Source organism: Zonotrichia albicollis, chromosome 2, assembly GCF_047830755.1.
Source record: "Zonotrichia albicollis isolate bZonAlb1 chromosome 2, bZonAlb1.hap1, whole genome shotgun sequence".
Classification (NCBI taxonomy): domain Eukaryota; kingdom Metazoa; phylum Chordata; class Aves; order Passeriformes; family Passerellidae; genus Zonotrichia; species Zonotrichia albicollis.
The window spans coordinates 18,225,743-18,241,224 of NC_133820.1; the positions used below are offsets into that span (position 1 = coordinate 18,225,743).

The 15,482-nt window shown below is 39.8% G+C and overlaps 1 protein-coding gene across 2 annotated transcripts; it reads left to right on the forward strand.

The window, feature by feature from the left end:
* The first annotated feature begins 3,176 nt into the window (after positions 1–3,176).
* Positions 3,177–15,022, forward strand: FUNDC1 (FUN14 domain containing 1). Of its 2 annotated transcripts, none has more exons than XM_026794727.2 (5): positions 3,177–3,313; positions 4,929–5,085; positions 6,891–6,987; positions 12,560–12,688; positions 14,224–15,022. In XM_026794727.2, exons 1-5 carry the CDS (start codon positions 3,283–3,285, stop codon positions 14,299–14,301), a joined length of 492 nt encoding a protein of 163 aa, XP_026650528.2. In that variant the 5' UTR covers positions 3,177–3,282; the 3' UTR covers positions 14,302–15,022. The 2 variants fall into 2 exon arrangements, with proteins under 2 accessions (XP_026650528.2, XP_005489067.2); XM_005489010.4 differs by having other exon boundaries at positions 6,891–6,966.
* The last annotated feature ends 460 nt before the right edge of the window (positions 15,023–15,482 follow it).

The window sequence follows — 15,482 nt, forward strand, 5'->3', positions numbered from 1 at the left end:
GACACAACTTCATGGCATTCCCCCAGGTCCTGTCCCTGGTCACCTCAGAGATCAGTGCCTGCCCTTGCACTGCTCTTTGTGAGGAAGTCATGGAACTTCCTAAAGCATTAACAGTTCAAGTTATTGCCCCACAACAGCCCTTGCCCAGGATCCTGATGGACTTAGAACCCAAATTCCTTCCCAGGCATTTCTCTGCCTTTTTCCAGCCAACTGAGCTTTGAATAACAGCGCGTCCACTCAGGTTTTTAAAAAGGAATCATCCATTTGCTCCAATGCCTTTGTTGCCAGGTTATTCTGACTGCATTTACTAGGTTAAATCTGTGGAGAACACAAGTTTCACTCACAAGTAAGGCTTAGTGAGATAGCTGGCAGTGTGTGTTGCCTTTAGTTTTTATAATTAATCGTGCAAGATGGTAAAAAATTAAAGGATGTGTGTCCTAAATTAGAATTCTGGTCAGCATCACAAAGAAGCTGCTAGGATTAGAGTCACATAGGCATTTGAAGATTGAAGGATTCTCTTCTGGTTTTTTGGTGGTTTTGGTTGCATATTGTGGAGCTTTTTATTATTTGTAAGGTATGTGTGTGCCATATATGTTCCTTTGCAAGTTGTGACAGCAAACCTGCTTGTCACACGTACAAAGACAGAGGGTGGCTGCACAGCCTGAACTTGTAGCCAGGGCTTATAGAGCAAAGAGAACAATTTTTCTGTGCAATCATCAGTGCTTCTGATGATACAGGAAAACATTTTGTTCCTGAAGAACCTTTAAGGGTGAAGCCAAAATGAGGCCTGAATTTAAACTGTCCACCTTTCCTTGGAAAATCTGTCAGAATCTGCCATGAAAAGCTTGAAGGAGGCATCAGTGTGCATGAGATTTGATTGGGCTTGGGGAATTTTATACATCACAGTGGGGCTGGTAAAAGCTCTCCCAGTTATTCTTGGTCTCTGGAGCCACGAGTTTTGCTGTCTCTGCACAGGGTATGGATTTTGCTGGAAGCAAGAACAATCCTGACGGCATTTTCTAGGCAAGCACTGAGCCAACCCCTCAGGCAGTGCATGCAGATCCTGGGCAGACACCAGGCTCACTCACAGCACCAGGAGCAGGCTGGGAGCACCACTGCATCCTACACAACTGAAACCCACTGGGAAATATCTTGTCTTGGGCAAGGGGTGCACCCTGATCCCAGAACAGAGATACCACAAGCCTAAAATCTGCCAAAAACTGGGTCTTTCCTAAACTCCTTCTTGTCACGTGCCACACCGCCCTGACTTGGCAAGAGGGGTGCAAAAGGAGGCAAACAGAAGTCCCATGTAGAACACAATGCAGCTTCTAATGTTAATCTTTTAAAAGTGCTAATTATACAAACCTCCCTGTTCTGAAAGAAAATTAATATAATTGTTTGTACAGACACGGGGAAAGTCATCTGAGAAGTGCTGCTATTTTTAACTGATCATAGTTAAAAATAAGGAAGCCAAATATTATGAATTCAAGATACAAAAGGTACAAAAATAGCCAGGTTCACACAACCTGAGCAAAACTTTCTGGTCACCTCTCTTACCTTACTGGCATCTGACTGGGAAAAGTGAATAAACACTTTGTTGCTGACTGGGAAGTGAATACCAAACCCAGCAATTTTATGCTTAAACAAGAAAACTCTCAAGATGCACAGTGTTTGTCAAAACAAATCATAAGAGACAAATCTGTGTTCCATATAGGAATATATCTTTTGAAAATCTTAGAGAAAGCAATATATTACTAGTTCTGTCTGGCATGCTGTCACCTGCTTATCACAACGGCAAATGTTTGTAATAAAAATAATTTAATAAGCAAACAACCACTTTATACACTAATTTCAAGTTTTATATGCTAATTTCAGTTTCAGAGCAGACTAAAGAAGGACCTTCTTGTGGAAGATACGTTTTCTCCTTTTTTGGTATGTCTGTAAAGGCTGGTGTAATTAAGGGGTTTAATTAAAATCCTAAATGCTTTCTCCATAAAAATAAATAGCCTTATGACATGGGGGAAAAGTGGATTTTTTCCATTATAATTGCCTGTCTTATGTATTGGCAGTGTAAGAGTCCAAGTGAGAGAGAGGCTGTAAACACTTTTAAATAATTTGTTTTCAATTTTATTATTTATAAATTATGTTCACTGATGCTTTCTTCATTCACATTGTGATAACACTCCTGAAGGTGCATGTACTGTGTCAGCCACCTCTATATTATGGCTGCATACAGTTGAAAAAAAATAAGAAAATACAATTATGTGGCTTTTAGCCTATTGAAACCCCACCAATGCTTTGGAGGGAGCACATCAGGGCTCAAATTTAATTTTTTCCAACATCAGGGCTCAAATTTAATTTTTTCCAATGTTCCACAGCTCACATTGGCTTTAACCTTTGTACTTTGAGGGGGCCTTGTGTTTGTTTTTTTCTGGTTATTAATTTTTATGGGGCTCATGGCACGCAGCTGCTGTCCAGCCATGCCTGCAGCCAGTGCTCTGTTGTCACACACAGCTGGAGATATTCGGAAGGCTTTGGGGTTCTTATCCCCATCATGGGGATCTATGAGATCCTCATGGCACAGGCTTGAATATTGTGTGCGGTGTTGGGCGCCACAATGCAAGAAACATATTGAAATATTGATGGGAAGCCAAAAGAGGGCAACGAGGATGCTGAAGGGCCTTGAGGGGAAGCCGTGTGAGAGGTGGCTGAGGGCGCTTGGTCTGTTCAGCCTGGAGGAGACTGAGGGGAGACCTCAGCGCAGTCACAGCTTCTTGAGAGTGGAACAGGAGGGGCAGGCATTGAGCTCTGCTCTGTGGGACAGGACTTGGGAAATGGCCTGAAGTTGTGTCCGGGCAGGTTTAAGTTGGGTATTAGGAAAACGTTCTTCCTTCAGAGGGTGGCTGGGGATGGAACAGGCTCCCCAGGGCAGCGGTCACAGCTGCCTGACGGAGCTGTGGGATAACTCTCAAGAAGCGCTGGGATAACTCTCAGGCACATGGTTGGAGTATTCCGGTGTCCTGCGCAGGGCAGGCAGCTGGACTCGATGATTCCTGCGGGTCCCTTTCCGCTCGGGACTCCCCACGATTCCCAAATCCACACCACGCACCCCCTCCCCTCAGCTCCCCGCACCTCCCCGCTCAGGGACACCCCGGTTGGGGGGGTGTGCGGGAGGCGCATGCGTGGAGCGACCGCGAGGGGGCGGCACCGCGTTGGGGCGGGGCGCGCGCGGCCGCTGGGGGCGCAGCGGGGAGGCCGCCAGCCGCCTCAGCACCGGCCAACATGGCGGCGCGGCGGCCCCGCTCCGCCTCAGGTCAGTGCTGGCCCCTTCCTGACGGGAGCGGGGAGGAGGCGGCGCGGCGGGCGCCCTTCCTCCTCTCGGAGGCGGCGGGCAGCCCCCTCCCGCTGCCCGCGCTGCGTCCCGGGGGCGGGGAGGGAGGGCCCGGGCTCTGCGCCTCCCCAGTCCGTTGCGTGTTCCCCCCTTCACCGCGCGGCCCGGCGCATCACCCGGGCACATTCTCCTTCCCGGGTTTAACCACCGAAACCCCTTCTAGGCAGGCAGAACGAGTGCTGGCCGAGCGCGGGGCCGCGCAGCCGGAGGTGCCGGGGGGATGCGGGACGGGAAGCGGGAACCTCCAGCCCCCATGGCCGCCGCATCCTTCGCCGTGCGGGGCTCTCGGGGCATCGCCGTGGCCTCGTCGTGCGGCGCCTCCCGGCACTGGCACAGTTCGATGTGCTTGGGCCATGTCCAGAACATCATTTGCCGCATGCAGGGAGTATCTTTTATCAGTAGAAAACGCTCTGGCTGTGTTATTTGTCACAGAGCGTGTTATACTTGTGTACACGAGTTTTGGTTTAAATAATAATAATTTAAGGGCAGAATTAACGTAGCTATTCGTCACAGTGTTTTAATATTCTCCATCTAAAGAAGTTAAATATGTTGTCCTCAGTACCTCAAAGAAAGAACACTCAATAGCAACATTTTAACATTGTGGATCTCACTATTTATTATTTAATACTAAAAAAAAAAACATGTGGTAATAAAGGGAAATAATGCACACCTACATGTGTACTTCTTGCAGTCTTTGAAATTTTTACCCATACTGTTAGTACAAGTTATAAAGCTGTCAAAATTCTAATAAAATGTTTATATCTACAGTCTTACTTTAATTCTAAGTCATAATTTAACTGCTCCTATTTTCTGGAATGTCCAACCAGTATTGCTGAGTTTAGATTTAACCTTAAATATATTTAAACAAAGTGGACTTCAGTTCATGTGTGTATGTCACAGAATGTGATACACTTTTAAAACATGTTTCTTTAAAAATCTAGACCCATCTCTTTCCTCTGATGTTCAGGTATACAGGGTGTTGAGGATCTGTTAATTTGAAGTTGTGGGATGCCTGTTTTGAAAACATTGGCAGAATTGTCCTGTGAACATGGAACTTAACTGAAGTCTCAGCATCATCTGGAAAAGGGACAGAAGTCTCTAATGCTGATGCCTGGTCCTCTGAGGAGAGCACTGGGCCACAAGTTCTTAATCTTTCCAAGTGTTGTCTGTCCCTTTGGTTTTTGTTTTTGTTGGGTTTTTTCTCCTGTGTTGAACGAGCTAACTGATAGTTTCATCTGATGCCTCTTGGTTCCTGTACTTGAGCAGGTGGGGGATTCTGGTTCACCTTTGTAGTGCCAGTCATGGATTTTATAGATTATACACTGCTATAACCTTGTGCACCTTTCCTTGGTGATGGCGCAGCATCCCCAAATCCTTTGTTCTGGGAGCTGCTGGACCATGGGTAGCTTGCACACTACAATTTACACCATTGGATTACCCAGTTAATTCCCAAATTGGGTCTGAGGTTTTGACATAAATCATTATTTTACTCCACAACTGAGAAAATAACTTTTTAAAATTGCTTTTTCCTTCCCAGAGCACGACAGTGACAATGACTCCTACGAAGTGCTGGATTTGACAGAATATGCTCGGCGTCACCACTGGTGGAACCGCTTGTTTGGCCGCAGCTCAGGACCCATTGTAGAGAAATACTCTGTGGCCACCCAGATTGTCATGGGAGGTGTGACTGGCTGGTGAGGGAGCTTCCCTTCCCATAACTTTGTTACAAGATCCATTTCCAAGGGTATTTGAAGCAGATAAATTTATGTTTAATGGGATTTCCTTTAGCATTGATCAAGATTATTCGTGTGTGAACAATTTTAGCTTGTTATTCTGACTCATCATTGTGAAGTGGTTTTTAATAGTGGTGGAACATCAGTTATCCAAGGGAACTCATAGTAGTTACTGTGGAAAGGATTTGGGAAAATGTCAGAGCTCTAAAATGACAAGAAATAAATGGTAAATGCATGTAGCTTTTATTTTGTATGGAAAAGCTTATTTCCTTACTAGTCTGGATTTAGAAACTTGGTTATATTATGGCTGAGACATATTTTACAGGTGAAAGAAATGAAGGGAGGAAAAAAGGTTGACAAAATATACTTTTAATTAAGAGCCCCATTTCCTGGACACTGTTTTTTCTTCTAAATTGAACTGCAGCCTTGTTGAGTGAATTCACAGTTTGCTCTGATGTTAACTGATACATAGCCTAGTTATTCTAGAATAATTCATGGTGAAAGCTAGACAGTAAAGATGAGAACTTAAACTGGAAAATGTGGTCACAGCCTGAGCAGCAAAGGTGTTTGTTATTTTTCAGAGGTATTTGGATGGTGTTTGTCCATTCCAGTACACAGAAAAACTGTAAATTCATTGAAAAACACCATTATGGTAGCACAGTGACTTTTAAAGAGGGATTGTGCAAGAATTGGAAGATAAAATATACTAAAAGTGAGATTGTTGTACCCAGGCTCAGTCCAGCTTTTTGAAGTGGGTTTAGCTTTCAGTCAGAGTTTTTAATTTGCTTCTGTAGCCTTAAAATTATTTTTAAAAGTTACATGGGTACATGTAAACTCAGAAGTTTTTAGTGAATAGTTCATCTGGCATCCATAAAAACTGACTTATTGAATGAGCTGGAAATGCACATTTCAGTATCTATAGATGCACATCTCTGGGTGCCTAGTGATGTATATAAATAAGAATTCACTATTTATATGCAGGGGGAAAATTCCCCTCTGTGTGTGGGCCAGTGTTTAGACACCCTGGAATTGCCCAGGGAAGTTGTGGAACCATCAGCCTTGGAACTCCTGTCTGAGTCAGGGCTCTGGGCAGCCTGGTGGGGCTTTGGGACTGGACTGGGCTCTGCAGCACTTTTGGGAAGGTGGCTGGCCCAGGTGACCTCCAGAGGCCCCTTCCTGCCTTATCTTTGTTCTGCAATATCAATATTTGTGCTGTTCTCCATTTGATGAGGGAGGGTTTGGAGACTGAGAACAAGGTAATTTTCTGGTTGCCTTGATCCATTAAAAACAGACTTCACACCATGTCCCAGCAGAGTGCCCTGGCTGATTTAACTCTTGTGGTAGGGATGTGCTGCTTTTACTGAGATCTTTCAGTTCTGAGTTGTGCAGTTAATATAAATTATGGTATCATGGATTTCCATTCCACTTGGGAACAGTTACAGTAGCACTGTTATGTAATTATGCTGTGCTTTATTAACATGCTGCATTTAATAGCAGTAAGATCTAGAGATCTCAAGCTTACTTTAAAGGGGCCATCAGACAGCAAGGAACAAGCAACCATTGCTCACATTGTCTTGCTTTAGAAATTGTTAATTTAATATTGCTTCCATTAAATAGCCTTGATTTTTAAATCTGTAAATATGAAATGATACATTTGCTTTTTAAATGAAATAATGGTAATAGTTGCAGTCAGTAATTGTGTAGTGTGGCATTGTTCAGCAGGAAACTTCATTAGACTGGGTTTTTTTTTGTTTTGTTCCCCTAAGGTGTGCGGGATTTTTGTTCCAGAAAGTTGGAAAGCTTGCAGCAACTGCAGTAGGTGGTGGCTTCCTTCTGCTTCAAGTATGTAGCATTTCATGCTTTGTAAGTTGGCAAATGTTATTTACTAAACAATAGGAAAAACACAGCTGTTGGGTAACATTTAATTAGGGAGGTTTCTTATCTACTTTATCTTTTTGGTCTTATCAGTCAAAACCTTGCATTTGAGCTGGAGTATTGGGTGCAAATGTACAGAAAATACATTTCTAAAACTCAGTGGTAAATCAGAATCTACTCTGTCCTGTGAAATAGTTTGTTGTAAGACAAGAGAACTTAAGTGCAGAAGCTGAAGTTCTGTGTGTGATTTCATGTTGCCAGATGAGAGGAACTGCCTGGAAACCCATGGTTAGGGAGAATTTAAAATGTGTTTGTTTTACCTTGGTTTGAGAATTTTATCACAGCTTTAGGCTGCTTTGGCAGTTGCCTGGAAAGCTTGTTCTGGTCCCAGGATGAGCTGTGGTTTTCTGTTTTCTCCCCTTGCCATGTTTTATCTATTGAATCTCTAAAGCCTGGCTGAATTTTGACAGCTTCATTGAATTCCTCTCTGCTGGCTTTTGGGTTCTGAAGTTTTTAATTATGTTATCTGGCATGATCATTTGCATTTTTCGTCAGATACTGTGATTAGGGGAGGATATATTTCCAAAAAACCTTTGAATTAGATGAAACTTTAAGTGAAGGAGAATTTCATGTGTCCTTCTATAAGATGCCAGGATTTTACTGGCATTTCTCATGCCTTAATACCTGTGAGCTTCTCATTTTTCCTCACGTTGTTCTGGGTGATATAGATTGGTGCTACTTAGGCTCAATGATAGACAATTTCTTGAGAGGGGAGGTTAAAGATACATTTTTTCTTTCCACCATCACCCTGGAGGGTTTCTGAAAGGCATATCCTGCTTTATTTCTTTTGATTAGAGTGGCTGGTGCAGTCAAGCACTGATCAGCAAGGGTGGGGTGGTGCCTGCTGCTGTGCAATACATTGCAATGTTGCTGTTGTGTGAAGTACACAAATCTCCTCCATCATCATGGACCCCACTGGTTTGGGGGCTGCTTTGGTTTTTTCCTCTTCCCATGTTTTGTATGCCATTGGTCTTAATTCTATTAATGATAATTCTCTTATCAATATGCCTGAAGAGCTGCCAGACAGAGGCAGCAGATTGCTGCAGGTGCCTTTCTCAGTGCTCCTGACCACAGGGAGCTGGAAAGTTAAAGCTGAGACCTGTAGGAAAAGGAGAATGGAAATGGAATAAAACACATCACTTGTGCAGGATTTTTCCTCGCTGAGCTCTGAAGTTTGGGGAGTACATTGCATCTATTCCTGTCCATGCGGTAGATTTGCCACGTGGTTGGGTGTTTGCTTTCTTGGTTGATGTCATTTACACTGAATCCAAGAAGGAGCATTATCCAAGAGGAAATATGAGTTAAGTATTTTGATTGGATTGTCCATATCTTAAGTAAGATCAGATTCTCTTGAAAGGAAATGAAGTAAATGCCTTGGTCTCTCTTTTAATTCAAAACATTTTGCATTTTAAGGCTGAGTCATAAATTCTGTGGTGTAATTACATTTCTGTAGTCTTTAATTTTTTCATTTAAAGATCACACATCCTGACTCTATGAATACGTGTTCAGTGCTTCCCCTGAGTGGGCAGAAGAGTATTTCAGCACATTACTAGAAAGTTCCTTTTTATCTGTAAATTTCTCTGAAGTTGCAGATTTCATTTCAACTGCTGATTGCAATATTGACATTATAATTACATGCTAGAACAAGAATAATAACTACAGAAGGCAAGATTCTTGGCTGAAGCCCATTCAGTGAAACATTTCAGTCTTAAAATTTAAAAACCACATTTTTTTCTTCAGTGGGTGATGACTTCATCTCAAGGAATGAAGTAGGAAACTGAAAGCAATACATTCAGTGTCAGTTTGTACAGGAAGCAAAAAAATTTTTTCATGTTTTTGTAAGTGGTTTAGAGCTATAGTCTTTATACAGATTATGTGAAAAGTAGTTGGAGAAAAATAATAAAAATTATGTGAAATTTGCACAATTTTTCAAAATAATGGTCTGTTATCACATCTTTGTGGTGAATATTTCCACCCCTTAATTTAATTCATTCTTATTTGATTATTAACTATGTTTTTTTTGTGAAATAGATGTAGTTCTTCAAAAATGCTGGTATAATAGGAATATCCAGGCACTGTATTAAGGAAATATAGTGCATTTCTCATAACAAGTAAGGGATTTTCCTTGTGTAACTTCTCATTTATACAGCACAGTTTGGTATAATCCTGGAGTAGGAGGTACAAACTCAAGTACTCTTGGTTCTACTATAATGAATTGGTTAAAAACAATTGTTCTTATTTTTGAAATCCTAAATCCTCAAGAGCAGTTTCACTGTCTTTTGCTCTGCAGTGAGCATACAAATTACAGCTTTTTCTGTTCTGCATTGTCTATTATTTAATAATGAAATTGGATTTTTATTCTGTTATTTGTGCTTTCACTAACACATTTTTCCTCAGTCCATTAATATGCCATTGATGAATTAAATTGAATTCTTCATTAAATTATGTTCTAATTTAGGAAAGGTAAATATGTGAAAACAGCACAAGGAACAGAATAAACTCTGAGATGTCCTTGGCTTTATCTTGTGCAGTGCACCATGATGATCAGGGGTTCCAAGCATGGCTTGGCTTGGGTTGGAAGGGACCTTAAGGACCATGTAAATCCACCCCAGTGACATTCCCAGGGAGGGACAAGCTGCTTCTGGGGCTGGGGGCTTGGTGAGGAAGAGCTGGATTCAGTTTTATGTTGAATATCCCACTTTTCAGTGGGATATTCAATTTTGCCTTGAGGAAATTAAAATTCTTTTCTCCCATCTTGCTGTACAGATTTTTTGCTCCAAACCATTTTTCTGCTCATTATTCATGTTAGTGTTTCACAATGACAAAATACCTGTGTGCCTCTCCAGTATCACCCCCAAAATGAGTTCTGCCCTTGAGGATTCTCAGTTTTCCTTGATTAATGTCAAGAAAGATGATACATTCTTAGTGTTCTTGCACTAATGTATTTCTTCAATTGCCTTTTCGAAAAAAATCTGTTATTTTTTCAACACTTTTGGAAGGTCTTGAACAAATAATGAACTATGAAATATATATAAGTATATAATAAGTATAATATATCTAAGTAAGTATATTATATATCTATATAAGTATAAGTATATAATATATCTATTATTCTATTATCATGTATAAATTCATGTATAACCCCAAAATCCACTTCCTTAGGTCTCTTTAATAACATGTACAATTAATATGTATAGACCTATAGGACCCCTTAATATATCCAAATATGGATATGATAATAGGATATTGGTATTTTCCTTGGATGTTGTAGGACCTGAGTTTAAAAAAAATAGTAAATGTTGAGAATTTGCATTATGTAAATTTGCTGTTATAAGCAAGCAGATTTTTATGATACATTGGAGTCTAAAAGTTGAAATCTACTTTTTCAGCATTTGAGTTCAGGGGTATTATTTCTGCACTTATATATGAAATTATGTAATTAGTGGGGTTGCAGCCAAAGTAGATATGACAGAGGTTCTGTCACTGCCAAAGTACAGGTTTTTTTTTCTTCTCAGTTAAAAATTTATATTCAAAACATTACCCTCTGTTGCTTATTTTATAAACACTCAATAAGTAGAATTTGGAAGCTCTTATTTCAGGGCTGCAAAGTTCAGGGAGAAAAGATGTCTAGTTTTGATACAAGTGTAAGCTCTGCAGTAGTTCCAAACAGATCTTAATTAAAAACTTCTGCCTCATCTTTGTGCTCTCTGGATAACTGAGCTAATTAAAGTTGTCTTAATGAAATGTTTCTTCCAAGAGCCATTTGCATTTTACAAGCAAGCAGATACATTAGCATTTCTTACATTGTGTTGAACTGAGTAGATCAGTCACATTGAATTTTCAGTTGTGTGAGTGAGAAGGCACCAATTCAATGCTGGGGCCTTTTTGAAATTCTTGTGGTCATGTTAAATTCACAGAATAACAATTGCCACAATGTGCAGCTGTTTTTCTTTGCCTGGTATGTCATGCAGTGGCTGGATGTGCAGCCAGTACAGTTTTCAAACAGGTTTTTTGCTTTCATACTGCACAGACAGCCCTTAATGAGCTGTCCCTGCCTGGCACTAGTGCCCATGTGAATAAATGGCTTTATAGACAGGCAAAGTCAATTAATTTGTTATTGATTACATTTGGAAACATAAAGTAAAAGAGAGTTTAAAATATACTAAGTTCATCTTGCATTTGTCCAGTGAATTGGTTTTTTAATTCTGCAGAGGTGGAAACTGAAGTTGACTTTCGTGCAGAGGTGATCTTCTAGAAGTTTTGGTTTGAATTCACACAAAATCTGTCTGGCACTTGTTTAATTTTATTTTTTTCTGGATTATGAAATCCTCACTTTGTGGTGAGATAGGTTGCTTAGTTACTGTGGCAGTTGTAGTACAAGCTTGATGGTCTAATTTCAGTTATTTGGTAGAAAAATCCATGTGAAAGTCAAAACTTCAGAGCCTGTAGGTGATGTGAAACTAAACATAATGAATTGTGTATTTAGGCTAAACCTAATAAATTGTATATTTAAATATCTGTTCCACTAAAGTTCATTATCTGTGACTTATGTTTACCAACTGGACAGTTTGCATACAAGGCTGTTGGGAAATTGGGTGGATTTCCCACCCACATGTGACCTTGAGAAGTACCTGAGAAATCTCACACTTTACAGAGAGTTTTTGGATAAAAAAACCTCATTTTTGATTTACATGTCAGTTCAGTGTTTATAGCTATTTGTCCTAACAGTTAAAATAAGCAGTAATCCTTAATTTTGATTTTCTTCTCTTTTTTTTCCCCAAATAATGAGTTGTTTAACTGTTTTCTAGAACATTCACCAATCAAAATTAGTAAAAGAAATAAGGCAAAGGTTTGGGTTAGACAGGCTAAAAATTTTGGAAGTTTATGTTTAAATTGGTATGAACCAGTCTCCTCAAATATATTCATTTTTCTGATTTTACAGAACTTGTGCTGTTCTCAGGCTGTGTTATTTTTATACTTAATGGTTTTGTTTTGTAAGAAGGGTGAGAATTCTCTTGTAATGAGTACATTTTTTGTTGTTGTTGGACAGTTTAAATTGTGTAGGATAAAATAGAGTTTTCAGTGTTTCTAATGATGATTTTAATTAGCCCTGGATACTCTGCCACAAATCAGAAGTCTACAATTCTGAAAGAAGCTGAAACAAAAGAGTTTCTTCATTGTTGTCCTATGAATGTATTTTTCTTACAAGTAAAGTAACAGTAAATACTGAAGGAAAAACATTGCAAAGCTTTTATAACTAAAAAACAGAGAACTGGGCAAATTAACAAGAGTCTGCTCTTGAACTTTGCCACTGCTTGTTCTGATTTGAACTGCTGTCACTGAGGAAAGGTTTGAAGCAGAGAACCTGCTGAAATTGGAAGAATGTCTTTTCCTGTATCTGTAATAAGTGCAAATAAAACTATTTTATAGGCACCAAGGCAATGTATTTTGACTCATGAAATGTGAATTGCAGCTGTACTAACTGCCTTTATTTCCCTAGATTGCTAGCCATAGTGGATATGTACAAGTTGACTGGAAGAGAGTTGAAAAAGATGTAAACAAAGCAAAAAAACAGTTAAAAAAGCGTGCAAATAAAGCAGCTCCTGAAATCAACACTCTCATTGAGGAGGTGAGTCTGAGGTGATAAACTTCTTTTTACCAGTCAGATTTTCTTATGTTCACTGCAGGTGATAATGAGTTGAAAATGCAGATGCAAAACTGGAACACATCAAAAATAGTTTGGCTTTATAATTGATTTAAAGTTATCAGATTGTGCTGTCTTTTATTCATTCACCTTTCTGGTGTGGTCACTGTTAAAAATGACACACGAATTTGTTCTTGGCAGGTGACAAAGGCAGTAAGGTCATGACATGGTAACAGGTTCAGGATGGTGTGGGTAAAACATGGTAACTACAAAGACAAAACCCAAATCTTCTTTGATTGCTGATAATAAAATTACTTGTCTGGACAAGAATGACTTTTTCTGCAGAAAAGCTGTAGCTATTTTGTAGCAGGAGTTGTGATTGTATCTCACTTTTCCACATTTTGGACAATATCTGGCTGCAGAATCTGCCAGTTGCCTACTGTGTTGAGAAGAGGTGGCTGTGATACTGATCAGTGTCACTGGGGCTGTTTCACCCTGTCATTTGAAGACTTCCGTTTAATCAATTTTGTGGCTGTTTGGGTTTTTTTTTAAAGACTGTTTTTACATATTTTTCACAGTTCCATGCATGCAATCTAAGTTTCATTCTGAATAACTGAGAATCCTGACTGTGCTGCAGCCAGTGAAACAGCAGCCACACTGGTGTTCTGTAATTAATGAGTTTTGACATCTCAGATTTAGTCTGTATAGAGTTGCATATAGATTGATTTAAAATTTCCTGAAATTTTAATGTGAATATGAACTGAAAGTTCAAGATTTGAGGGTTTTCTTGCTGCTTCTGTACCTTAAATAGCTCAACCTCTCCTTAACTATTGCCCTGCAGAAATGGGTGGAATAGGATGGAGCTTTTGGTTTTCCTTTGTGTTTTTTTCCTCTCAGATTATATGACTTTCTTGTAACTGTGTCGTAGTTGCCAGTCTGGAGTATTTGAAGCAGAGGATTTATAAATGGCACATTTGATAAAAGGTGTTATACTCTGTGCTGCTACTTCATTAAATACTCTACACCCATGTCATCATGCATAAGTGGTTTTTCCTAGGATTAAGTTGTTAGGAAACTGGCTTTTCCAATGATCTTCCAAAAAGCAGTATTTTTTCTTTTAAACAATTACTATGTGATTGCAGTTGAAGTCATGGTGATGCTCAGGCTTTTTTTGACAAGGTAGTTTGTAAAACATGTCTTATTTTAATCAAAACAAGAGTGGTATTGGCATGAAATTGCTGTAATAATTCCTCTATATTTTTCCTTTTTAAAGGTTCACTGTGTTTTAAAAATATTAAAATATTAATATTTAATATTAAATATTAAAATAGAGTGAAAATATTTTAAAACAGCTGAGAATCAATTTGCAGTACCTTGGTGCCACCTATTTTTATATGGTTTTGGACACATCCTTTCCCCCTGCACCCTTCTCCACAAGTTCAGTGTTCTTGTTGTTGTGATAAGTATTAAATAATAGCATCAGACACAATTAACTTTATAAATATCCTTTTTCTTCTCAGTCAACAGAATTTATCAAGCAGAACATTGTGGTGTCCAGTGGCTTTGTTGGAGGCTTTTTGCTGGGGCTGGCGTCGTAAGGAGCCGGACGTCTCTTCCCGATGGGACCCGTGTCAGCCAGGATCACTTGTGACACGCTGTCTGCCAGCAGTGTGGCTCACTGGGCCTGCCAGAGCAACACAGGAGGACTAGCTAGACAACTTGGGAGCTTTTACATTTCAGGCTTTTGCCTCTTGAGGCTTGGTAAAACTAGGATTTGCTGAAAAACTGTGCAGTGTGCTCATTTATAGCGTTTCTGGGCAAAACTGGTTCATCCTCATCATGTCTCTTTTTATCTGTGGCCTTTCAAGATCTAGCATTTTTTAAAATGTTATTCTTGGAATATAGCTGTGTAACCATACTATAAGAATGAAAGCTCCATTTTTATGTTTTCAGTTAAATACTGTTTATTTTAAAAGTATTTTTCTTCATGCTGTAGTAGGTAGTATCAATGACTACATACTGTATCTGATATTGTGGTTTCAGCCTCTTGGCTGTCCATCTTCTTTAGAAGTCACTGCAATAATCTGTAATACCTTTTTACAGAGTATTAAATAACAAAGAATCATGAGCTTATTAAAGGTGAAAATTAACTTTGGCCTTTGTGTACATAAAAAATAAGAAAGTCTCTCAATTTTAGCCTGCAGGGACCTGGTGCCAGTGTTTTCCCAGGCAGGTTTTTAAGGTGGTTTTAGTGATTTGTTACCAAGTTATTCTCAAGAAGCTGATAATCCAAACAAACACTCAGTGCATTTTGATGCATTTCAGACTTGAACCTTTCAGAAATTCCTACCCAAGGAATAGTTTGCTCTGCCCTGATTTCTCTGGATTTTACTGTAGCAGCAGGTGAATGTGAGCTGGAATCTCTCCCACCAGGGTTCTGTTGGGTTGCTGTTCCCTTCTCTGAGCAGCAATAGTGGTTCAGTAGCAGTGGATGGATGGATGGATGGATGGATGGATGGATGGATGGATGGATGGATGGATGGATGGATGGGTATGAGCTTGGATGCAGAGGACATGGGATGTTGGACATACTAACCTTGTAAATATTTAGATTTGTGCATCCCTGGGCTCCAGAGGTTTGTATTACATGTTGACCTCATGTTTGTGGTGTGCTTGTGGCCAAGGTGAGTAAGGTATGAAGCATGTCCTGCATACCTCTGAGCTTTAAGGGTTTCATCAAGCCTGGTTAAGACTTTGGAAAATAAATCTTAGCACACAC

Excerpts from the sequence above, each read along its gene's own strand:
- FUNDC1 (XM_026794727.2), top strand. The coding sequence starts at position 3,283 with ATGGCGGCGCGGCGGCCCCGCTCCGCCTCAG. Across the intron at positions 5,086-6,890 it reads ATGGGAGGTGTGACTGGCTG|GTGTGCGGGATTTTTGTTCC; the intron begins GTGAGGGAGCTT and ends TGTTCCCCTAAG. Across the intron at positions 12,689-14,223 it reads TCAACACTCTCATTGAGGAG|TCAACAGAATTTATCAAGCA; the intron begins GTGAGTCTGAGG and ends TTTTCTTCTCAG.